Consider the following 24,461-nt stretch of genomic DNA (forward strand, 5'->3'; position numbering starts at 1 on the left):
TCCACTATTATGTGGAATAAACAAATATGAAACCTTTAAAAAATCCAATAAGAGATGATTTTTCCATTCACTGCAAATTAAATATCATAGATTTTCTTTCTTCAAAAAGTCGAATTTTAAATAACTAATCTGATAAACCTTAAGAGACAGCATCATATAAAGTTTTATAGATATGATTTTGTCATTCCCACGTAGCAGAGATCATGGAATTGGCAACACCAGATTGCTCCAAGGTTAAGTTAGATTCATACTCCAACGTCTTTGATTCACCTGGAATCGCCTGTGTTAGCTTCAATGGCTTCTTCCTCTCTGATTCCTCAAGCTGAGAATAGCAGAAAGACCAGAGAAGCTACAATGGAGACAACAACAAAATCTTAGAAAATCTCAGACAAATAAAAAAGAGTACAAGAATCAACGTTGTTTCTTAGGATTTTGCAGACCTGAATTGCGTCGGTTTTGAGGAAATTCCTCTGGATTCTTTGTCCGTTGGGTAAACGGATCCCGACTCTGCATCGAACGCTGGGATCGCCTCCCTTTGGTTCTTCCGGCAGAGGTGGGAATGTTGGCAGCACCGTGGAAGTAACTGCTTCTACCGCTACTGCTTCAGGCGTTATTGGTGATTTATCATCTGACGACACTTTCATGCCGTTGTCTTCCAAGGAAGCAGCCAATGCTCGTCGCAGTTCTTCTTCTTCTCCATCTTTTGCAGCATCCTCTAGAGGAACAAGACAGGTAAAGAGATCGATCAGTAAATTTTCCAACGGACAAGACCTTGAAGTTGCAGAAAAGTTTCAAAAACTAACCTTTGGATTTGGAATGAGGTGTCAATGAGAAGCTGCCTCTTGGACGTTTCTTTGAGAGAGAAGCAAAGTGTTCGCGAGGACCACCGTCCATGAACGGCACTAAATCCTCTAGCAAAGTCTCGGGTTCAACCATTCCACACCACATTCTCATCTTTTGACCAGTCGTAGGATCAATTACAAGCACCACGGGAATGGATTCGAGCTTGTAGTATGTGCAAACCTTTCTTCCTTCCGTGGTATCATCATAGACCTAGTACCAGAAAAGGATTTATTTCAATCAATCATGTAAAGAGAGTTTCAGTTTAAGCACGTGGATGTTTAAAAAAGGGGGAGGTTCTATACTAAACCTGCCAGAAGATGAAGTTGGCTTTGATAGTCTGAGAAACAGCTTCGTTTGCCCAAGTATCTCGATTTAGCTTTGAGAAAAGAAGAAAAAAAATTGGATGCGAGTGAGTGAGTGCTGTTAACTGATCCTAACGAACCAAAACTGGAACAAAAAACCAAACCAGAGAGACAATAAAATCCAAACCGAGAAGGAAATAAAACGACTCAAACCGCAGCAATTACTTAGAAAGTCCTTCAAATTGAAGGTCTATTTTCTAAAAACGAGATATCAACCAAAACGAAATATCTGAAACTCAAAAGAATTGAACGTCAAAAAGAAATCCAGAAAAAGGAAATTTTAGAGAGTAACCATATGAGAGCTGAATTCCGTGTTAGATTGGAGGTTGACAAGAAGCCATTTATCCTGAGAAGAAGAAGTTGTTTTTGCCTGAACAGAAAACCATACAGTGAGGTTTAGAGTAAGAGAGCAGACAAGCAATTAACAAAGCAAGAAACTTCGTAGAGAACCTGTTCAAACGAGCCATGCAACATCAGATGAAAAGGGGGACGGTACAATGAGGCCAAGCTATCCCGAGGAGCCGACGCTGTCTCTGATACAGACGCTGAGGCTGAGGCAGAGGAAGCACCTTCATCTGGTTCCCAAACTCCCGGGCTTTTCGGCTCTTCATTGAAGTTACGGAAAGCAATTAAAGAAGTAGGTTCAGGCTGAGAGTTTCCCAATCTCATAGCCCTAATCACAAATGCAAGTGAATTAATTATGAGAGCTACATCCCGCATAACCAGGACAAAACAATATAACCGATATGGGCATAAATTGGGTTATGATTAATGCAGATGCTGACTCTAGTGGGCTTATGACAGATGAAACACACATCTATTCGCGAAGTACAGCCGTGGCACGTGATTCACTTCTCTACCTGAGTTACATAGTTCGTTATAATAAGCACCATAAGGATGAAAGACTAAACTGGCTTTTAGCTAGCTGCTTGAGTGATTTTACAACTAAGATAGAGAAGTTTGGGATGATCAACCTGCAGAAGCAATTGCAATATGCTCCCCAGGATCTGAGATTCCAACAGAGCCAGAACCTGAATCTGCTAGCAACTGACTAGAGCCAAGTGCATATCAACCCAGGTCTCATTTGAGTTTACAGCATCAACTAAAGCTAGAAACGAATCCTGAGTAGAGCTAACTGAAACAACAGTAAATCTGAAAACTGGACATAGGTGAACTAGACAAAAACCTAAACTAAGAAACTAGAAAGGACGGCTCTAAAATCGAGGATCCTAAGTAATCACAACCAGTGAGGGGGAAACACTTGAAATATGGGCTAACCTACGACCTACTTACAGCAGAGGCAGCTCAGAGGATAAATCTTCAACCAAGAGACATGGTACGGGTTTAAGAAAAAACAAAGATGAGAGAAATAGACTAACCCATAATAGTCACCACCATAAAGAGTCTCCCTCACAACAGGCAAAGGAGGACGGACTTCATCTACATCATTCTGCTGTATCCTTTCATTTCCTGCCGCCCTATGGAATATAACATCAAACCAACATGTTTAACAAACCAAAATGAATGATGCTTAACAAGGACAAAGTATAACATCATCATACCCCCAAGATTGTGCAGCCATGTGATCGTCGGACGCTGGCTGAGTGTGTGTACCAGACGGAAGCATACCACCTTCGCCTCCAACGTAAAAAAGCTGAATAGCTTCCTCAAGTTTCCAGCTTGTCGCCTGTTGAAAGAAAATATCTACTATGTTAGTGGTTTTACACAAGTGAAGAGAGCATAACAAACAAATAGAAGGGTGGTGAATCGCGAACAACAACGTTTTACTCATTATGGAACCAACCAATCAGTCCACACAAAACAAATTCTAGACAGAAATGATAGAACAGCTCAAATGAGTTACTTACAGGTCATATGAAGAATAATGATCATACAAAGAATTTTAAAAACGCCAAGTCAATCTCATCACATAAACCCTCGATCACAATGCAGACAGTAACGCTACAGCGACCAACTCAAGCTACTCTCTAGCACAGAGATCTTGTAACACCAAAATCCAGATCAACCGAAAACTACCAAAACAAAAATACTCTCTGCGTCCAATCTAAGTTTCAACTCGAATACCCAAATTTTCAGTGTTCATTTTCTTCTTTTGACAACCATTTTCAGAGTGTTCATCAAATTGCTCGGATGACCAATTCTAGGGTTTCAACTCGACATCCCAAATTCTTCCATATTAACTAAGCCCTTAGCTGAAATAACGCCGAAACAAACAATTTAGACACCGAAACCAATAAACCAGAAGCTCAATCAAGTTTACGTTCACTCACATCAATCACATCAGTTGACTATAGCACCTAGAACAAAACAAATCTACCAGTTTCGAGCAAAGGAGCAATCTGCGAACCTCTAAGAACTGCCGAGCTGTGTCAGATGTCTGCCCGACAGCGATCTCAAGGAAGGAAGAGACTAATCTCTGTTGGTCACTGGAAGAGAGCATTCCCTCCATTTCTAAAGTCGACAAACCCTGAGAAAAGAAAAACCCCAAATATCTGAGAAAAACCAAAAAAAGACGAGTTTTTTTCCGAATGATCTGGGAAAATAAGAGAAACCCAGAATTTATACCAAGGAATCGCACTTGCCCAGAAGAAGAGGAGAAGATCGGATTAAATAAGAAACAGTGGAGTCGAATCCTGCGCGAGGAGAAGAAGGAACGACATGCGATTGAATTTGATCTTACTGCCAAAAATATTACACGCATATATATCTCTCTCTCTATCTCGGATTTGTCACTGAAAAGACAATTATAACCCCACGTCTAGTCAAGTATCTTGGCCGGAAAGTGGGGTTGCTTATGACATTTCCAAAACGCATACGCATGTGAAAGTGGCACATCAATTAAATGTAACTATCGAGTTCATTTTAAGATATTGTCCCCAGTTTATTAAGAGTTTAATCATATGGAATCGTGGAATCATAACGTTGTTATATTATACTAACACGTCGATAGTACTTTGAGTACCTGGCTGCACAACACATGAGTCGACGGAAAATAGGGAGCAGATTATCATTTGTGTATTTGATAACAGATGTATATAACCTTTTTTGCTTAATTTATCAAAAGAATATTATCACAATGAAGGAAAAATAGGGGGCAAATTCGCCTGAGAAAGTAAGAGAAAAAAAAAACTGTCTAAGAAATTTTGTCTTCTTCTGTGTCTGCTCTAAGAGGATCAAATGAACAAAACCCTTATGCTGGTTTTGATCTCTCCCGTGGTGGAATCCGCAACCACGACTTCATTGACTCATACACCGTGAATCCAATGGCAACCGACGGAACAATCTAACAAACAAAGACAAATCAACGAGTCATGACTAGTCATTGTCTTGGAGACCCAGATTGAGACTACTTGGAGTCATTGGCTTAGAACACTTGAAAACTTTATACCGGAGTTACCTTAATGTAGTTGATACTTAAACCAGCAAATAACTGTCTCCAACCCTGAGTCCGAACAATCGTGTTAAGCCCATCAAATGTGTTCTTGTAACGTTTGTTGTTGCCATCACTAGTCATAGGCTGCAGATTCTCCACCTGTTGACACACGAAACCAGACAGATTCTGAGTTTTGAAAATTTTGCAAAGTTTGAATCATGTTTCTAGTTTGTTTATTATTACCTGCATTTGTCTTCTTACAACGTCCAACGGGTAAGTAAGGGTCTGGCCAAATAAACCAGCTAAAGCTCCACAAGGTAGATGCATTCGAACAGAATTTTGATGCTCTTCAGGAACATGTCTTTTCAATTCCTCATATATGTAGAACTTAAGGCCCGCGTAAGGAAGGATGCCGATCAGCGTTGGCCCTGCAAAAAACACAGGAAATCCTCAACCTTTAAGTTAGTATTACATGGCATACACACATAAAGATAGGGTTATAAGAGTCAGTTTGTTACTCAATTAAATCAACCAAGATTAAACTAAGAAATTCCTTATAAAGTTGGTATTTTTTTATATAATGGAATGACTTCCTCAATCAATTTGAAACAAACTTTAAACATTAATGCAAGCAAATTTAATGAGCTAACCTATGCCTCGGTATAGCCCACGTGGACCCCCTTCTTTATAAGCCATTGTAAGCACCTCTTTGATGCCTGAATATGTAGGTTGACGGTAAAATCCATTCCCACCTCGGAGACTCTGTGTTGTGTCAGAAACCTAAAATGCAATAAGAGTGGCATCAGAAGAGAAATATATTCTTCATTTTCAGCTAGGCAACATCAAAAATCTATCAAAGATAGGTATTAAAAATTACAAACCTGGTAAGCTAGCTTAGTACGAGCTAAATCAAGGGGATATGTGCACAAAACTGCTGTTCCGCCTGCAGCTGAACCAGCCACAAGATCAACAATGGGACCTGAACCTAAGGGAAGATTTTTCTCCAAAATCCAGTCACGATACACTTCATATGTCATGTAATGAAGGGCGGCATATGGGATAATCCGAATAACACTAGCCCCGTTTCCTCTGCAAGAGTTATGCACCACAAAGATTTAGTAAAGTAGCTAAGCAGCAAAACAGAAGAGCCAAAACCTTAGGTACTCACTTATAGAATCCGAGAGGACCGTCGCATTGTAACACCTTCTTCAGTGACTGGGACACACCAAGGGTCCTAAAGTCGTTTGTTCTTGTCTGGTTTTGAAAAAACAGGTAGACAATCATTAAATGGTAAAAACTGTACCAATGATTCGAAGAACAGCAAAGCAAACGTCTACTGATATGACCAAAGTACTAAGAAACATCAAAAACACAAGAATACCCAATTTTCTGCTAAACAGATGAAAGCTGAATACAATATAGATTCAATCAGGTCCATGGAGACATAATAAGATCAACAAAAGCCAGAATTTCACCTGCAATAGAATTTTGATCCTTTCCAAGGGTGCAACAGCAGTCTTAGCAAATGCCCCAGCAGCTCCTCCAGCGATAAGCGTTTTAGCAAGAACAGGCAATGTATCAACAAGGTCCATCACATCAGCCGAGAGTGTGGAGCCTTGTGACGAACCCATCTCGAATTCTCAACCCAGTTTTTGATGGAAAATGAAACTTAAGTCAAATTTGGTATATTCTCTCCCTTAAGCTTACAAAACGCCTTATCCCATCTAAATCTAGGGTTTATGGTCGAGGCAGATATCTTCTCGGAACTCAAACTTGTGAACCTAAGATATTCCAGAAAACTCGGAAAGCTTGGAAGCAGATTCTCCTCTTCTCTTAAAGCAATATTCATTAACAGCCTCAATGACACACGCTACGATGATCAACCCCAACCAAAGATCAAATCATACCGATAGTCCAATCGCAAAAAAACTAATCTTCAATTAGACAGATCCAGATACTAATTCCAGTGCTCTCAGAAGCCGAACCCACGAGCAAAACCGATCTATCGACCAAACGAACAAGTACCCTTTTGAGATCGATGAACAATGATATCTCTTCAGATCCAAATGAACCAATCAATGGGAAAACTCGTCGAGGAGAAGACAAAAGAAACCCTACCGCTAATTCACGAGTAGCAAAACAAAATTTGTGAGCGAGATATAACACGAAGTTATCGGAGAAGATTCGGGGAATTAATTGGCTGATGAAAGAGCGACTGAAGGCTCGCCGTAAATTTCTGAGAGAAGAAATAATGAAGACAAAAAGGTTTTTCGATTCAAACTTCGTCTCTGCTCTGTTTACTCATTGGTCGCGCATTTTCAGAGGCTCCAAGAAACAGAGATACCTTTTTTTGAGGTAAATATTGCATGAGGTTCGGTGCACCGAAAACGTGGTGGACCTAGCGATTGTCCAACTACGTGTCACAAATCTATAAAACCATACACATACATACAGTGATTAGGCCCAAAGGCCCCAAACCATACACATACATACAGCAGATTTAACTTTTCACTTGCGTCAAAGTATTTCAATAGAAGTTACAAACAGTTACAACAAAGAATGAAGCAATTTTTTAGTAAAAAAACGAGATAAAGTGCATTGCATGCATGTTAACCCAAAGGTTTCCACTTTCAAGCATTGTGTTAATTAACAAAGCTGCAAATCCTTCTGATTTATCCGGTAGAGCCGGCCGGTTAGAGGTTCCATATCACCCATCTAACCATCTTGATCATAGCTGCGGCAAAATCTGTTGCGAATTTGGATGGCTTCTTGCTGTATTCCGACACAATACCGTCAGTGCTGCACCGGATCCGAACAAAACCTGATCGGTTACTAGAAGTCCTTTCTTTTGCATTAAGTTCTTTTAGTAATTGTTGTCAAAAGAATTAGGTGTCACAAGATCCAACGCTGCTAGATTCCCATCACTGCCAACGGTTGGGCATCGACGTTTGCGCGTGTTAGCAAATCCAGCGTCAGTGAGTTTTCGTAGAGCCTCTCCCGGAACAAGAAGCATTGAGATTGCCCTATGGTGTGAGCTCCTAAAAAGTTTTTATGCATTGCACACAAACACGTATATAGACAAATCACTTAGAGATGCATCGGAACAATGGTCAACGCAATTTTTTTTCCTGATAGTAAAAATTGATTATCTTTTATTGTTAGGGAATATCGATCAAGAATGATATTTGATGAGTTTGATGTTGAATGTTGCAAACCCTAAGGGGTTTATTTCACGCTGTGTCGCTGTTCAATGTTGAAAACTGTAAATTAATATATATGTCTAAGCTTTTATTATATTTTAGCCAACGAATATTTCGGATTGAAGGATAATTTCTGGGTTCTGACCTTGTATTTTGGTCAACTGTCAATTTGTTAACTTATAGAAGAACGTAACTTATTCAATTGAGAAAAAAAAAGCATCATTATATTAAGCGATTAGTTTATTCTTACAATAATATAGGTTGAAGTTCTGATCTGAAGACTAACCAGCAATTATTTAGTTCGATCAGTTTGAAACGAATAATTGACTACTAGAAAATCAAAAGTCAAATTTTGAAGCACATTATTATAAAATAATGATCACAAGGTTTTCATTGAAAAAAAAAAATTAAGTTCATTGCCATACTTACGTCTAAAAATCAATGAAACACGTTTTGAATTTGATCTGTTTGGCCAAATTAGTTTGTCGACGTAATATATATTTTAGAAAATATAAATGGAATAGAGCTGTTGACAGAAAAAAGAAGGAATTGAGCTGTTGCGAAAAACAAAAACTATTAATTGGGTGATTAATTAGATTTGCAATGCCCTACGCGGTGCTGACGAAGGCAATCTAGGCACGGTCAATGGCGATAGAAATGATCAGATAGCTCTATGTATTGTCGCTGTCAATTCCCTTTTTCGCTTTAAAATCACATAGTCGAGTCTTTGTGGGCTAGAAAGTATAATCTATTATTCCCCGCCAATAAAATGATAATATTAAAACATCATTTTCCTGATCGAACTACATATACCCATCGTTAGGCTTTTGTCCTCAAACTTGATTCATCACTAGTTAACTCTTTGATAAAATTTGTTAGGAATTTTTGTAATGTCGATCGCTAATTCGCTACAGGCGGTCGTTAATTAGTACCGTGGTCTCGTTTTAGCGCTTCTATTTCTGTTTTTAAAAAAAAAAATCTTTTACGTTGTAATTTTTTCTACCAATCGAATCATTCATCACTTAATTTGGTTGCAAGTGGGACACAACTTTAGTGGTATATGATTTATAGAAAAAACCATAATCATTTTTGATTTCTTGGTTGACAGTTTAAAAGTTACGAACCTAACCATTGGTTCACCAATCAGACCCATAGTATATCCACATTTTCAAACCTATTCTGCCGAAAATAGTGTCATGAAAATCTGAATATTGTATATTTTGATAATGATAAATGTTGAGACGAACCTTTTATAAAATAAAACTTAATTAATTGTGCGCAGGATATAACGTAAAATCATTAACCTTATCATTCTATACTATAAAGTATAGAACTTTCTTAATTTATTACAATTTCGTTTTTTTGTTGTGTCACTAGTTTATTGCTATTATCTAACGCTAGTAACAAGTAACAGCGAGAACTTAGCTAAAGAGGAAAGCAAAGCAGAACAAGTTAAGAAGCAACCTCGACATGGTATGGACAATTCGACCTCGCATTATCCTAATTAAAGATTCTCTCGCTACTTTTTCAAAGTCAAAAAGTCAATTTTCAAAATTTCGCGTTTAATATTATATTTACTAAGTTTTCGATTGGTCAACGCAGACCAGCTTTCCATTAATCTAAACTTAATTCGGATACCTTTTTCAGTTTTTGACAAATGCTAAGTAATGCAAGAGTATAAATAAAGACGAAGAGGGGGAATTAACCAATTATACCACGAATAAACACTTTTTCGTAAATAAGAAAATCTTAAATCAGAACAAATTATAACTCTTTAATGGCTGAATCCGCTAAAAGACATATATAGTATAGTATATTAGAGTTTTCTATTCATCATAAAAAACAATTAGTTAACTTCTGATTGTTGAATCCAATATAAGAACGTAATCATTTTTTTTATATTGTTTCACTATTAAGCACAATAATAAAAATAAAATGAAATATTTGATTATATCTTAAAAGAAGAAAAGGCAATTCTTGGACAAGGTCATATGGGTGATTTCCACGCGCTCCCGCAGCTAAAAGGGACCGCAGTTGACTATTTCGCTCACATATATATATATATATAAGACACATTTCGTCTCAATTCTAAAACTCACATCAAATATTTGAATCTTCAAATTCATCGATCACTTCTAAATTTAGCTCTTTACAAAATTTGTTATATTACTCAACAAATTAACAAAAGGTTTCTTGTAATAACACTAAATGGCCATCTTCAAGATTCTTGTGTTGTTGCTAAGCTTGTCTTGTTTCTGCCAAGCACAACTTTCTTCTACTTTCTACGACCAAAGATGTCCAAATGCTCTCTCAACTATCCGATCCTCAATCCGAACCGCCATCAGCCGCGAACGTAGAATGGCTGCTTCTCTCATCCGTCTCCATTTCCACGATTGCTTCGTAAATGTATGTCATTAACATTTTGATCTAACATGCGTGTGTGTTCATGGACCGCTCTAAAATTTGTATTTGGTTTTTTATATACTTTTTTTTTGTAGGGTTGTGATGCATCGGTCATGCTTGTGGCAACTCCTACCATGGAGAGTGAGAGAGATGCGTTAGCAAACTTTCAATCAGCGAGAGGATTTGAAGTTATTGATCAAGCCAAATCTGCTGTTGAGAGAGTCTGTCCTGGTGTCGTTTCTTGTGCTGATATCATTGCCGTTGCCGCTAGAGACGCTTCTGAATACGTAAGTATTTATCAGTATCTATAGCCATACGCATTGACATATGTCAGATATATTTACATGGTTAAATTTTATTTTTGATATTTGTAAGAAATAGATATTTCATTTTTAACATAATCTTATGTAAGTACTGAATGAATTGTTCATTCCATTTTGTGTTTGAATTTTGCATATACAACTTTTATTTTTACAAGTCTCCATGTTAAAACTCTAAAGTATTTTATTTGAGAAAAAAAGAAACACTATCTATTATAACATTACCATCTAAACGTAAAGATAAAAGAAATTGAGGTCATACGATATGCATTATACATCAGCTTTTTCAATTTGTTTTCTCGTAGTTCTAATAATTCTTTAATATGTAAATTTGGTGTCATCAATAGGTCGGAGGTCCACGATACGCAGTAAAGGTTGGTCGGAGAGATTCCACCGCCGCGTTTAGAGCTATTGCAGACAGCGGCGATCTCCCCAACTTCACGGCAAGCCTCGACGAACTCTCTGATCTCTTCCTTCGAAAAGGTCTCAACACTAGAGACCTCGTCGCTCTCTCAGGTCAGTCCCCAAAAGAAAAATTCTTATTAGTCGCTAATTTGTTTTAATTACTATATTTTAAGAAATTTCTTGTGACACAAGCAACTTCTATTTGCAGGAGCTCACACCTTAGGGCAAGCTCAATGCGTCACGTTCAAGCAAAGGCTTTACGACAACTCGAGCGACATTGATGCCGGATTCTCTAGCACACGTAAGCGTCGCTGTCCGGTAGAAGGTGGAGATATGACCCTAGCACCTCTAGATCAAGTGACACCAAATTCGTTCGACAATAACTATTACAGAAACTTGATGCAGAAGAAAGGGCTTTTGGCGACCGATCAGGTTTTGTTCGGAACCGGGGCTTCTACAGACAATATTGTGTCGGAATATAGCAGAAACCCAGCTCGATTCGCGTCTGATTACGCAGCTGCAATGATCAAGATGGGAGATATTCAGACACTCACTGGCTCAGCTGGACAAATCCGGAGGATCTGCACTGCTGTTAATTAAAGAGATATTACTACTCTTTGTCCGAGAAAGTTTCGAGAATTCTACATTTATCCATTTGATTGGTTCATTGTTGTAACTGTATGTAACTAATTACCTGCATTAATTCGTTTGTTATTTGAATATTATTGAATAAAAATTTATTCATTCTATATACTGTCACGGAAAAAGTGAAAATCTGAAAAATGTATCAGTTCAATTTACTTTAATTTATTTATTTATTCTATTTTTTTTTAAAAAAACAGGTTTCTGTTTATTCTATTGTTTGTTACAAATAAACAAACAAATTTGATGGCTAAAAACTTCAGTATCGAAGCCAAATAAAAGTCGATCATAGGACGACGTACTTATATTTTCTCACACACATTCTCCAAATCGGTTTATAAATACATAAATAAAAGTAAGATCCGTGATTGAAGAAAGAGATCAAAGCTTTCATGTCTTGATCGGGTTGAAGCTTTTTGAGAGTATGAAAATACTCATCTAATTTTTATGAGATATATAATACTCATAAATATTATTAATATCCTAAGAGTTAAAAAAAAAAGAGTAACATGGAAAAGCAGCAGATCCTTACCTTATCTAAATGAGAATCAAAACCAGACCAAGTTATTGAAGAATTTGTTGCTTGTTTTAAAGCTACACACGTACCCGATTCACCAAGTGGACACACCCAACTCTTGTATGTCTAACAACTCTAGACATGTAATTGTACAAGATCAGCCACCAATGAAGTTTGGTTTTACAAAAAAAGAAGTCATGATTTACATGATTTACTTTATAGGTCTGAAAATGAGCTAATAAAACCATCATGATAGCTTCTCTAAAACCTTATGAAATAACTCATGATAGCACTTTTGGTAGACACTTACCCAACAACAGTCTATTGATAGCTAACTCTTCATGTTTGATCTATTTGTGAGATCATACTTCATTCTTGCAATTAGTTTAATTAACATCATATATATAATGATGTTTTCAATGAAACATCTATTGTTTAGAACTTTGTCCAATTTAAATCTTGCTGACGTAAGTAAATAAAAAAAAACATCATCAAAACAACTTACACTTGTATTAGTTGAATTTACACAAAATCCATAATCATCATTTGAAAATTCATGTGTTTTAGATAAAAAAAACGAGGAAGAATCAGTGTTGGTTCTCTCTAAAAGCTGGTTACGATGTCAATATACAAACTTAGTAAATAACACAAACAAACAAGAAAACTTCTATTCATAAACGTTTTTCAAATATGAGATTGATGAAGCAAGTACATACTTTGGGCACTTGATCATATACGATTGATCCATCTTAGAGGTTACTTTCTTCTTTTCAAGCAATGTAATGCAAAATATTTTCTAATCAATTACTTTTTAACATCTAAAAACATAATCATATGAAAAAAATTAAAAAGAGAGAACAAAAGAAATAAAGGTAGATATGTTTTTATTTTCATTGACTAGATAATTGGTTTCATTTCAGAATAAAATCAATCCCAAAACTAACTAATCTAAGGTGGAAAGGGCATGACTCTGAATTTTTATCGGTGATAGATTTGTTCAGTTAAGGGTTTGAGAATTTTTTTTTTTAAATTAGGGTTTGAAAATTTTGATTTTGGTTAGTTACTTTGTTTGTTTGTTGTGTGAATTATTTTAGCAATTTCACAAAGCATTAAGGATTGGTGGTTCTTTACTGAAGAGCCTATCAAAGCTATCTTCTAGTTCTCTTGTAATTCCAGCCAATAGTGTTTGACTAATGAGATTATCCCGAACTTGTTTATGTGTAATTGAGACAATTAGTGACTAAAACAATGAGATTTTATAGTGATATCAATGGAAATAATATATGTGATTGGCTATGTGAACAATGAAATTCTCTAGAATGATTCCTTGGATGAGTAGGAAATTGGTTGAATTTGTAGAATAAGAAGAAGAAGGGCTTGGCTCTAAGATTGATGTAAAGAAAACTGTAAATAGAAAGACAACTTAAGGTTTTTTTTCATATAGCAATGATAAAGAAACTTCCAGAGGAATATAAATCTTTGGTGAAATATATGAATTTATTGTTTGGTGTTTATAAAATGCTAATTTTTTCTCAGTAATTTGGTTTGATTTTAGTTCAATTAAAAATTTCTATTTTTTTGAAATTTGATTACCTTTTAGTGTGTTACAACTTAAACACATTATGGACAGATTTCTGTTGATCAGTTGTAATGAACGTATATGTAAATTTGTTTGTTCATGTTGAGTTATCCAAAAAAAACTGTCTATGTTATATAATGTACAATATATGATTCTATTGATTTGTCCACAATACATAGCAAATATAAACGTAGGAAAAAAACAGTAAAAAATTCCAGCAAGATTAGCTTTTCCAAGTATACGTACACGTGGAAGTATGACAACAACGTCGCGTGTCAATCACCACAAGTCCCCAGAGATAGAGTCACCGGCTCTATTCAGTTACTTTTAAAATCTACTCTTCTATTGCTTCCACGTCATTCTCTGTATTCCATGTCATGGTCGTTCTCAATCTTATTTCTGGAATACTATAAACACCTTAAGAAAAAAAAAAAAAAAAAAAAAACAAAAAAACTTAAACAGAAGGAGAAGGAGAGAGGAGAAGTGATTCGATCGATTCTCTTTTCGTGGTCGAAAGAAGATTGGAGCTAAATCTTATAAGGAATCAGAATACATTGATTTCTCTGAGATGATGAGAACCGGCGGCTTGGAAATGATGCACTCTTCGTCGGGGATTTTGTCGTCGTCGTCGTCTTACTCGGCGGCAGCGGTGGTAGCGCTTAACCTGAAGGAGGCTACGAATTGGTGGTCGGACGTCAATGAATCTCCGGTCTGGCAGGATCGTATCTTCCATATCCTCGCTGTTTTATACGGAATCGTTTCCGTCATTGCTGTGGTACCGCCTTCGTCTCGTTATGGTCTTGAGTTTTTTCTGGTAGATTTGAGATTGGAATTAGGAGATGGGTTTGATGTAGAGAGAGATTAGGGATTCGAAGATATTGGAACGAGGAATAATGTTGCAATTTGTTTTATATAGATTCAATTGGTGAGAATACAATTGAGAGTTCCAGAATACGGCTGGACGACGCAGAAGGTCTTTCACTTTCTCAATTTCCTGGTGAACGGAGGTGGGTTTCTGTGCAACGTGATGATTTTTTTTTCTCTTGTTAGCTTCTGATTTTGTCTGTTTTATCTTTTTGTTGATTGTCCTGTCTTCTTCTTTCTAGTTCGAGCTCTAGTTTTTGTCTTCCGGCGGGATGCTCAGAATATGCAGCCAGAGGTTTGGTTTCTCCATTGACGATTGTGATTGTGATACACCTCGTTGAATATGAATTTTCTAAACTTGCAAGTCTCGCTTGGTTTCTTGTAGATTCTGCAACATATCTTGCTTGACATTCCAAGTCTTGCTTTCTTCACTACGTATGCGCTTCTGGTCCTCTTTTGGGCAGAAATTTACTATCAGGTAAAACCTGATTTGTTATATATATATATATATTTTAATTTGGTTTCTGGTGCATTGTTGTTGATATTTACTCCGTCCCAACAGGCACGTGCTGTATCCACTGATGGACTGAGGCCAAGTTTCTTCACCATTAATGCTGTTGTATATGTAGTTCAGGTGAAACCATCTTTCTCTGTGGCCTTTGTAATATCTGTTTAATTTTCAAAATTCAAAATTTACTTTGATCTTAGTTGAACGATGGGCCTGAGCTTGTTCTTCAATTGCCTCGCATCCTCTGTGTCTGATTGATGTGCCTTCCCCAGCTCTAATCTTTCATGTGAACTGCATTATTCCAGATTGCTATTTGGTTGGTATTGTGGTGGAAGCCTGTTCAAGTTATGGTAATCATTTCTAAGATGTTCTTTGCAGGTATAACTTGACGTGTAATTCATCCTTGTGCAGAGATTGATTACATTCTTTTTCTGTGCTTTATGTCTCACCTCTTGTGAATGTATGTATATTGCAGGCGTGTCATTGTTCGCGGCCCTTGGTTTTTTATTATATGGAGGAAGGTTAGTCTTTTGTCACTTGCATATGCTACACCATGATGGTAGCTTAGTTTATATTCTTCTTACCTGTCATCTTTTGTCCTGCCATAATTGAGTGTGATGTTGATCTCATTATGAAAACCCGGCTTGCCAGAACCTCATTCATAAGGCTTCTATCTCTGAGAACGATATGCAACTTGCACATATGTTCATCATCTATCATACCCTATAACTCACGTTTAGGGAGATATTATGCGGAAGCTGTTAAATTGCTGTCCTTTTTCCAACATATTCTTGAAGCTTGTACGGTTTTGCTATTGTGAATTTTTGCCATTGAGTGCTGAGGTTGAGATCGTGGTTTACCCCTACGATATCACATAGCAATTCCGTAACCTGCTCGCAGGCACCTACTAGAGCCTGTTTGTGCCTAAGCATACTTTATCACCATTACTGTTGTGAAGACAATTGCGCCCATGACCTTGATTTGTTGTTTATGACAACTATTTCCTCGCAGGCTGTTCCTAATGCTGCAACGGTTTCCTGTAGAATCCAAAGGGAGGCGCAAGAAGCTGCAAGAGGTGAAACTTGAATTTTCAAACAAAGTTAAACAGATCAAGTTTCCTGTTTCCGTTTCATGGAACTTTACGCCCTTTATGTGTTGTGCGTATGACAGGTCGGTTACGTGACAACCATATGCTTTACGTGTTTCCTCATCAGGTGTATCATGGTAAACTCATAAACATCATAATCGTGATATGAATATATCGTTTCTTGTTGGCTGAATATCTATTGCTAGTGATCAAATTTTGAAGCTACATCTAACTAGAGCTTTTATTTCATCATCTACTTATGGTCTAGATGTGCTTTGATGCATTCGATGATGCAGCAGATCTTGATGTCTTGGATCACCCCATCCTAAACTTTATATATTACCTGGTAAGCTCTCTAATCAAGCTCTTGCACTGCCATATATGTGCATATATATATATGATGATGATGATGAAACTTGTGGTGAAAATCTCTTAAGAAAGGGCGTTTGTCTGGTTTACTTACAGTTGGTGGAGATACTGCCTTCTTCTCTGGTCCTCTTTATCCTAAGAAAGCTTCCACCAAAACGCGGAATCACACAGTACCATCAGATCCAATGAACTGAGATTGTATAACATGGAGATGGATGCTGACAGTCTAAACAACGAGGTAATTATTGTTGACTTTCTGGATAATATACATTGAGGGAGAAAAACATGACAAACAGCTGAAAAAGGGTCGAAATCTGATCTCTTTTTGGTTGTTTTGTTACCAGGAGTTAATATCGTGTAGGCGTAACCGGGGATTTCTTGTTCCTTTCATAGATAAAATGTACATGTAAGAGAACAATGGGTTGTGATGTCTCTTTTAACTAATTGAATGTGGGTTAACTAGTGTAGCCTCTCTTGTTTTTACTAAACTCAAAGTAGTTTGGTCTCAGAATGATAGAATTCATATCTTTGAAAGGTTATTGAGATTTCAAACTTTTGGTTATGAGACGAGACGAAGGAACAATTTATGTATATATCATGGCTGGCCATTTCATTCGCGGAGATTTTTTTTTTTTTTGAAAAGGAAAAGATAGATGCAAATGTAATCGCTTTTGACTGGTTGGTATTTTCGCTACCGGTCTTTTCCTCTATTTTGTTAATTTGAAAGTGTGGTGAAATTCTCTCGTACAAATTGTTTTCTGCTTTAGTCATTCGTGCGTGCGTTTAGTTCTAATCAAAATTTGAAGTGTGTTTGTTTTCATCGCTTATTATTTTCAGATATATTGTCGCCAATCATTAGCAGTGTAAATATAAGACATACGAAACAAGTGAAGAATTGTGAAAACCATTTAACAAAATTGTCATACCGTCAAGGCATCAATTATTGATCAAATCGATATTTACTAAATATATTTCTAATTAAATTTGTTTGTCTGTAATACGAAAAAGCTGGAGAGATAAAGAAAGGAGGACTCAGCACAATCCGTGAATTGTGGGATTGTTTGGTTAGACAATTCTAAAGATGAGAAAGAAAGAAAGTAGAAATGTACAATCGAGACGTCTTTCCTCTTTAACTCGGTTCTTGAATAAGCACCGTCGGCTCAATAAAAACAAAGCCTACCGATCCAATCCAACAGCTCATACATAGAGACTCTCATTGCGTTTCTCAAGAAAAGGAACGGTGCGAGATAAGAGATGGACAAAACTGTCATTTTCTGGTAATAGGCGTTACGTCATGTGTTATGCTTCCTTGTTTTCTGCGGATCTTTCCTTAAAGGGACGTGATTCTTCTTTCCTTAATCTATTTACGGCTCATGTTCAGCACACGTGTATTATTCGTTTTTTTTTGTCGTTTATTATTAGTTATGTACTAATAGATTTTATAACATGAAAAAATAAATATCGGAATCTATTAGTCTTAATTTTTCGCTAACAGCTAGCTCCCACATGATATTATTTGGTCTTTACACCTTAAAAATCAAAAATTGCTTCACGTAGCTATATTTACCGTTGATGAACGTGTGTAGAACCCGCGAAGGAGTTTTGATGGATTTTTGGTATGATATGATGAGAATAGAATTTGCCTATTTCTGAAAAAATTATGACGCACTTTTGTTTTCTGTTTCATTTTCCCTTTCTATTTGGTTCGTATCAATTTTTTTTTCTTATTTAATAAAAAACAATTTCAAACTTTAGATATTAGGAACAGAAGTTTGTTTTGAAATATCTAATTTTTTTCGACAGATTTAAGTTTAGAGAAATAATTAAATGTGGTTTTACTATAGAAATATTTTGCTCTTTTCAACAGTTCCACACACTACTTTTTTTTTTTAATATACACAAACCTAAGAACTATAATACACTCAAAAGTCAAAATCATTATGTCAAAGTAGTTGAAAAAACAAATAATTTTTTATAAATTGTTATTAGTTAGTGAATTAAAAGCCTGACACATATACAAAGAAAATCATTATATAAAAAAATCAAAAAAAATATCAGGCGCCAAGTCGTTGTCTAACTCATCTCCACGGTTACAGCTGTTTCTTTGCCTCTCTGTTTTCTCTGCATGAGAAACCCTAAACTAATAAAAAGACGAAATTTTTGAATTTTTGCCATTGAAGGACTCTTTGACAGTCCTAGTTCTGAAAATAATGGCGAAGGACTCACTTCCTCCATTATTCTCACTTCAGGACTCCATTTCTCACCTATATAAACCATCATTTTTCCCTTTCTCCACTTGCCGTCATCTCCACCAAATTAAACCCTAGCTTTTGGTTTCTGGATCTGAATCTCCATGACGATCCACATCGATCATCACCCTGATCAAAACCGTTCGTGATTCCTTAATCTCTTTTTCGTATTCTGAGTTTGTCCTGTTTTGACTTTTTGAGATGATCTGCTTATATAATTACAGACTTTTGACCATCTCCTCATGAATTTCGGATTAAAATTCCAGCATCTATTTTGTGGGATTTGGATTGAAGTTTTGGGAATTTCGATGATTAAAATCTGAGTTTGTGTAGATGCAGGAGATGAGATTGTGGAAAAGAATCAGGGGAACGTAAAAGAGCAAGAAACAGAGCATGTGTTAGATGGAGGTTTTGTGGCTCCTCACACCAACTCCTTTGGTCACACCTTCAGGTAAATTAAAAATTCTCTCCTGAAAACTTTTCAAATATCTTTGTTTATTTGATCATCTTTAGAATCAATCCACACCAGAGAATTTCCGGTTTTAGCTTCATAGATTGCAAGATCGAAACTTTAATCAATCGATATTAATTTTGTTTGTTGTGATTAAAATAAAATAAAAAGGGATTATGATGCTGAGAGTGGAAGGAGAAGAAGTGTGGAGGATTTCTACAGAACAAACCACATTGGCCAAACCGTTGACTTCGTGAAGCGGATGAGGGAGGCATACGGGAAGCTAAACCGAACTGAGATGAGCATTTGGGAATGCTGTGAGCTTCTGAATGAGTTTATAGACGAGAGTGATCCTGATTTGGACGAGCCTCAGATCGAGCATTTGCTTCAGACAGCTGAAGCCATCAGAAAAGATTACCCTGATGAAGACTGGCTCCATCTAACCGGTCTTATCCACGGTAAATTTCTATTTGTTATGATCTCATATAACAAATTGTTTCCTGGTTTAGATGATTTTCTTGTGTTGGTGTGTATGTGAATCATCAGATCTCGGAAAAGTTCTTCTCCACCCTTCATTCGGTGAGCTCCCTCAATGGGCTGTTGTTGGTGAGTAGTGTGTTTCTTTTTTTGCCTCTAGGTTTTGTGAACATCTGTTTTGTTTCTCTCCAATGATTCATCACTTTTGGCGCAGGCGATACATATCCAGTGGGATGTGCTTTTGATGAATCTATTGTTCACCACAAGGTATATAAGAGATCCTTAACACAACTTTGAAAACTTTTTTTGAGCTTTCAAATTCCATCGCGGGTTTTCTTGATGCAGTACTTCAAGGAGAATCCAGACTATGATAACCCGAGTTACAACACTAAGTATGGGATATACACTGAAGGTTGTGGGCTCGACAATGTGTTCATGTCTTGGGGACATGATGATTACATGTACCTGGTAAGTAATTTGCAATCTCAACATTTGTTTTCGATTTCCCGATACCTAAGAGTCTCTTTTTTTTTTTACATAACCGAATTTCACAGGTTGCAAAGGAGAATGAGACTACATTACCATCAGCCAGTCTTTTCATCATAAGATACCATTCGTTCTACGGTATTTGAAACACTGACCTATTGGTGATCAAATCTATCCATAAATATATATGAGTCAAGGTTATAAAACCACGGGTTCTTCTTGTTCTCGCAGCTCTTCACAAATCAGAAGCATACAAGCATTTGATGAACAATGAAGATAGAGAGAACATGAAGTGGCTGAAAGTGTTCAACAAGTACGATCTCTACAGCAAGAGCAAATTCCGTATAAACGTGGAGGAAGTGAAACCCTACTATCTTTCCCTTATCAACAAGGTATGTATACATAAAATGTATATGCAAGTTTCATATTTACAGTTTTTATCAGATTTTGGTTTTCTGTCCTAACCGGCAGATTTTATCGCTTGCTCTTGTTTTGCAGTATTTCCCGGGGAAGTTGAAATGGTGAAACTCACAAACAGAACGCATTTCTAATAAAACGAATGTGATGAGTGTGACCATGTCTAAACCTTAGTTAATAGGCACTGACGGAAATATGCCTTGATGAATAAAACAGAGAGTTGTTTCGTTACATTTCCAATGGCTCATTCATTTAGAGATGTATTATCTACCATGAAAGAAATTGAAGTAAAAACAAAAATACTTGAAAAAAACAAAACAAAAAATTCTTGTTGACATTCGCGTCCTAACACAAAGTAACATTTTGTAACACATCCAAAGCTTACAAAAGATTACAGAGTTTAGTAACAAAGTCACAAAACAAATACACTCTTAAACTTAACTACTGAGTCATACAGACTTTCTTAAACTTAACTACAAACTTTTCAGCCTTGTACCTCCAACCTTTTACCCCTACATCATGTCTGAAGGGTTGATGACTTAAATAGTACTTTCAGCCAATCCCCAAACAACACCAGCTTAAATGTTTCACCAATGATCCCGTCATTGAATCCCTCCAGCTAATAATGTCAAATGAATTAGATGGAAATCACTAATTTACTGGATTGCTTTTAGTGAGATATAAAGTTCGAATACTAGAAAAAAGAGAAGGTAAACTACCGTCACTCGCCGGCGAGATATAATGTTGCCGTTTCAAGACCTTTTTGACATTTTTTAGGATATATAGAAATTAAATGGCCACGAAACCGTTTACTATATGATTGAAGCCATGATGTCACTGCTTTTCATGGCAGCCCCAATACAACCACTCATGAAGCTTCCTTTCATGAATTTACCACTCCCAATTGCATAGGAAGCTTTATCACCGAATTTTAAACCATACACCATACACCATAACCAATTTCAAACAATGCTAATCAAACATGTCTTTCTTGGGTTTAGGTTTTTAAGGCTGGTTGATTCCAATTTAGAGTAGAGAAGATTATACGACTGGCTTGACTAGTACAAAGAAACCAATCAAGAATTTTTGCATAAAAAACGCAACTGTTATTTTTTTTTCCATTTTATCTACACATGACCTTTAATGCAGTAACTTATGGCAAAATATACACACGTCTATGAAAAACATTATAGAATTCCATAAAAATCATTAACATATTTTATTAGTTATTTGGTTTTGTTTTGATATTTGTTATTTTCTAACACCCAAGTTATTTTCAAGAACGGAAATGATCTTACTTGTTCATTCGAACATAATGCCATCGGTTTATCTTTACATTCAGCATGTCTGAACAACTTCGAAGATGACAAACAAAATGTATGCTCAGTCGGTTTAGGAAAGAAGCTTGATGATCAAAAAAGAATTTGCGCTTAACACTCATAACATTACCACATGTTACCTATTCACACTCTATATCCCAGAAATTCATCCTTAGAATTTCTGTGAAAGTGGATGCTTGTGTTACAAAAGATTCACAATTTGGTGCTTCCTTTATCTATTTTTGAACTCTCATGTGTGATTAACATTTGTTATTTTGTGCAAACATGCGGAGGGAGAGTTTTCGTGTTTGCTGACAGAAAAGTAATTGGAATAAAACCGGTTTTTCTTTTTACAACTGAAGATTACTCTGAACTCGTGTAATATGGTGCTTCCTTTACCTTTCTTCAGGTGTAATTAACATTTCTTATTTTGCGCAACATGCAGAATGGAATAAAATCGCGTTTTGTTTTTCTTTTTATAATTGAAGCTTCCTTTCAACTCGTGTAGCTTCATCCTCATTGTCCATTTCTTTGCTGTAGAGTAGCTTATCATGTGCCTTAAGACCAATTGATTGCTGAATTGACTGGACTATTACAAAATTTATATAGTTTTCTAACTCAATAGTAGAATAGGCATCCTTTCGATTATGATATGAGCTTCTCTTCTATTTACTGTCATAATATTGAGAAACTCTATGAATACGCTGCATGATCTTTGTGTTATGTTCTTGCAGAATAGGATTATAGGATAACAGACATGGAACAGTGGTAACCAATTATGGTCTTCGTTGACGAACAAAATATTAACTTTTCTGTTAAGGGACAAAAAGGTGGTGGCTGGATCGCGCGATCGTTGAAACGTTGATGGCTATTGTCTAGCATTGTTAATCTAGACATATAAGAAAAATAGACATATATTAATTAAGAGTGGCAGATTATAAGAAAAATAGACCCAGAGGGTAAGCCAAATTAAACTTATTAACAACTGGTGTCTCATTCTGCTCCTTAATGGGTTTCTTCGCTGTCTGATTCTGATTCCAAACATAAGCCCCTTAGAAAGTCCACACCGTACATGACGGCTACAGCCACAGCTATAGTTGCGAAGATCTTGGAGAAGAAAATATAACAAAACATTATCTTTCAACTGAATTTTGATTCATCGCCTCCCCTAGTTAAATGTTTAACAGAATGATGAGTCTGTCCTTACTTTGAACGTAACTTCATGTCGTAAACCATTTTATCAAAAGAGCCTTGTCCACTGAAGACCATGGTCGATTAAAACTCGTCTTATACTGGGGATTATAGCTGAAATCAAATGTCTGTTTATATGTAAGTCAAAATCGGTGCTGGCTTGTATCGAATGAAGATTAGAATGTAGGGTGGACCGTGGCCATATAAACCGAGCTAATAATTTAACCATATCTTATAACCATATTAATAATTTAATTAATTATTAGACAGCAATTGGAAACTACGTACTTTGAAATGTTTTAGTTTGGTTTCGACTTTCGACGTTTTATTATCCTTTTGGCCATCAAAATATCCGGTAACTTGGGGTTCAAGTCAAGTATCTTCAACACAAACTTCATCTTCTTTTTTTTTTTATCTGTAGAGAAAGCATCAATTTATATACTTGGCGGCAATTCTGATCTGCAATGGAAAAGCAATATCGTCCAATTCATCACATGGGCTTTTCTTACGCCTAATGTAGATCAGTAGATGTATAAACTTTTAAAACGACTTTAACAAAAATAAAAGTCTTAAAAGCTACTAATTAATCAATCAAACTTTATTAATTTAATAGTTTTTAAAATTAAAAAGACTGTTTCTAAATTTTTTCATAGCTTTCTTTTTCTATTTTTTCACGTAATTCACACATAAGTTTTAAAAGCATAAACATGTGGCTTTTTTTTTTTTTTAAAGTCACAACCATTTATTTTACAGCCAAAATTCTTTACAATTACAGTCAAAATTTAAAATCTACAGCAACAGTCCTTCCTAACCAGATCCGTAGTTATTATTTTTATTTTTTGGTATGCGTTGTAGTAGTTATTATTGTTTGATATGATAAAACGGCATACATTTAAAAATTAAAGACAATTGTAAAGGCATACATTTTTGAAAAAATTAAAACTCATTTTTTATTATCTTTAGTCTTTCCATTAATTATATTGATGGCAAATATGGATAATGTAGTACAAGTTTTAAGAGTTAAATACAGTAAAATTGCTACGACAAAAAAATACAGTAAAATTGCTAGAACCAGCATATACCTCAAACAGAAACATATAAATGTCGACCCAAAAGTAAACAAAGGAAAAATAGAATACTTGTGGACAGAGCCGTGCATGTATAAAAAAAAGCAATTACTTTAGGCTACCAAAATTTGTTCTAGTTTTAAAGGTCATATTTTTTTTTGTAATTTTAATCAAATATGTAAGATACATGATTTTATTTGTTATATATAGTAGGAAAACACTATGTAATTATATATAAATGTTTAAGACACAACTACAATAATACTAGTATTATGATGTTTAAAATTTTGTTTTGTTTAAAAAACTATAAT

At 36.0% G+C, this 24,461-nt stretch overlaps 5 protein-coding genes across 7 annotated transcripts; 3 read left to right on the top strand and 2 right to left on the bottom strand.

Moving 5' to 3' along the window:
• Nucleotides 1-44: 44 nt before the first annotated feature.
• LOC18993410 (plant UBX domain-containing protein 7) lies at nt 45-3,898 on the bottom strand. The gene is made up of 10 exons (XM_006416935.2): nt 3,792-3,898; nt 3,574-3,693; nt 2,768-2,892; nt 2,585-2,683; nt 1,656-1,878; nt 1,498-1,575; nt 1,151-1,219; nt 804-1,053; nt 441-715; nt 45-349 (listed from the first exon to the last, which is right to left on the bottom strand). Exons 2-10 carry the CDS (start codon nt 3,673-3,675, stop codon nt 182-184), a joined length of 1,389 nt encoding a protein of 462 aa, XP_006416998.1. The 5' UTR covers nt 3,676-3,693; nt 3,792-3,898; the 3' UTR covers nt 45-181.
• A 320-nt stretch (nt 3,899-4,218) lies between these two features.
• LOC18993411 (mitochondrial carrier protein CoAc1) lies at nt 4,219-6,884 on the bottom strand. The gene is made up of 7 exons (XM_006416936.2): nt 6,075-6,884; nt 5,768-5,853; nt 5,481-5,688; nt 5,250-5,379; nt 4,843-5,027; nt 4,624-4,758; nt 4,219-4,509 (listed from the first exon to the last, which is right to left on the bottom strand). The coding sequence occupies exons 1-7, from the start codon at nt 6,228-6,230 to the stop codon at nt 4,417-4,419; spliced, it is 993 nt and encodes a 330-aa protein (XP_006416999.1). The 5' UTR covers nt 6,231-6,884; the 3' UTR covers nt 4,219-4,416.
• A 3,011-nt stretch (nt 6,885-9,895) lies between these two features.
• LOC18993412 (peroxidase 4) lies at nt 9,896-11,618 on the top strand. The gene is made up of 4 exons (XM_006416937.2): nt 9,896-10,205; nt 10,298-10,489; nt 10,870-11,038; nt 11,136-11,618. The coding sequence occupies exons 1-4, from the start codon at nt 10,008-10,010 to the stop codon at nt 11,525-11,527; spliced, it is 951 nt and encodes a 316-aa protein (XP_006417000.1). The 5' UTR covers nt 9,896-10,007; the 3' UTR covers nt 11,528-11,618.
• Nucleotides 11,619-14,088: 2,470 nt separating this feature from the next.
• LOC18993413 (protein TOM THREE HOMOLOG 1) lies at nt 14,089-17,107 on the top strand. 2 transcript variants are annotated; one of them, XM_006416938.2, is made up of 12 exons: nt 14,089-14,440; nt 14,582-14,672; nt 14,772-14,824; nt 14,915-15,007; nt 15,092-15,163; nt 15,343-15,415; nt 15,513-15,558; nt 16,049-16,112; nt 16,208-16,261; nt 16,393-16,470; nt 16,590-16,731; nt 16,838-17,107. In XM_006416938.2, the coding sequence occupies exons 1-11, from the start codon at nt 14,234-14,236 to the stop codon at nt 16,680-16,682; spliced, it is 924 nt and encodes a 307-aa protein (XP_006417001.1). In that variant the 5' UTR covers nt 14,089-14,233; the 3' UTR covers nt 16,683-16,731; nt 16,838-17,107. The 2 variants fall into 2 exon arrangements, with proteins under 2 accessions (XP_006417001.1, XP_024008328.1); XM_024152560.1 differs by having other exon boundaries at nt 16,424-16,470; nt 16,590-17,107.
• Nucleotides 17,108-18,746: 1,639 nt separating this feature from the next.
• Nucleotides 18,747-20,806, top strand: LOC18993414 (inositol oxygenase 1). 2 transcript variants are annotated; one of them, XM_024152718.1, is made up of 9 exons: nt 18,747-18,883; nt 19,082-19,193; nt 19,365-19,651; nt 19,740-19,799; nt 19,885-19,937; nt 20,016-20,138; nt 20,225-20,294; nt 20,388-20,548; nt 20,655-20,806. In XM_024152718.1, exons 1-9 carry the CDS (start codon nt 18,847-18,849, stop codon nt 20,679-20,681), a joined length of 930 nt encoding a protein of 309 aa, XP_024008486.1. In that variant the 5' UTR covers nt 18,747-18,846; the 3' UTR covers nt 20,682-20,806. The 2 variants fall into 2 exon arrangements, with proteins under 2 accessions (XP_024008486.1, XP_006417002.1); XM_006416939.2 differs by having other exon boundaries at nt 18,751-18,883; nt 19,076-19,193.
• Nucleotides 20,807-24,461: the final 3,655 nt, after the last annotated feature.

The sequence above is a fragment of the Eutrema salsugineum genome, unplaced genomic scaffold (genome assembly GCF_000478725.1).
Source record: "Eutrema salsugineum unplaced genomic scaffold, Eutsalg1_0 scaffold_5, whole genome shotgun sequence".
Taxonomy (NCBI): Eukaryota; Viridiplantae; Streptophyta; class Magnoliopsida; order Brassicales; family Brassicaceae; genus Eutrema; species Eutrema salsugineum.

Bases quoted from the DNA above. Each gene is read 5' to 3' on its own strand.
- LOC18993411 (XM_006416936.2), bottom strand. From the start codon at position 6,230: ATGGGTTCGTCACAAGGCTCCACACTCTCGGCTGATGTGATGGACCTT. The intron at 5,689-5,767 runs GTGAGTACCTAA...TAACTCTTGCAG, and splicing joins GGTCCTCTCGGATTCTATAA to AGGAAACGGGGCTAGTGTTA. The intron at 4,510-4,623 runs GTAACTCCGGTA...TTTGTTTGTTAG, and splicing joins TAAGTATCAACTACATTAAG to ATTGTTCCGTCGGTTGCCAT.
- LOC18993413 (XM_006416938.2), top strand. From the start codon at position 14,234: ATGATGAGAACCGGCGGCTTGGAAATGATGCACTCTTCGTCGGGGATT. The intron at 15,008-15,091 runs GTAAAACCTGAT...CCGTCCCAACAG, and splicing joins GGGCAGAAATTTACTATCAG to GCACGTGCTGTATCCACTGA. The intron at 15,416-15,512 runs GTATAACTTGAC...TGTATATTGCAG, and splicing joins TTCTAAGATGTTCTTTGCAG to GCGTGTCATTGTTCGCGGCC.
- LOC18993414 (XM_006416939.2), top strand. From the start codon at position 18,847: ATGACGATCCACATCGATCATCACCCTGATCAAAACC. The intron at 19,652-19,739 runs GTAAATTTCTAT...GTGAATCATCAG, and splicing joins TCTAACCGGTCTTATCCACG to ATCTCGGAAAAGTTCTTCTC. The intron at 19,938-20,015 runs GTATATAAGAGA...TTCTTGATGCAG, and splicing joins AATCTATTGTTCACCACAAG to TACTTCAAGGAGAATCCAGA.
- LOC18993412 (XM_006416937.2), top strand. From the start codon at position 10,008: ATGGCCATCTTCAAGATTCTTGTGTTGTTGCTAAGCTTGTCTTGTTTC. The intron at 10,206-10,297 runs GTATGTCATTAA...TTTTTTTTGTAG, and splicing joins TCCACGATTGCTTCGTAAAT to GGTTGTGATGCATCGGTCAT. The intron at 11,039-11,135 runs GTCAGTCCCCAA...TTCTATTTGCAG, and splicing joins AGACCTCGTCGCTCTCTCAG to GAGCTCACACCTTAGGGCAA.
- LOC18993410 (XM_006416935.2), bottom strand. From the start codon at position 3,675: ATGGAGGGAATGCTCTCTTCCAGTGACCAACAGAGATTAGTCTCTTCC. The intron at 2,684-2,767 runs GTATGATGATGT...TATATTCCATAG, and splicing joins ATGGCTGCACAATCTTGGGG to GGCGGCAGGAAATGAAAGGA. The intron at 1,576-1,655 runs GTTCTCTACGAA...TTTTCTGTTCAG, and splicing joins TGCATGGCTCGTTTGAACAG to GCAAAAACAACTTCTTCTTC.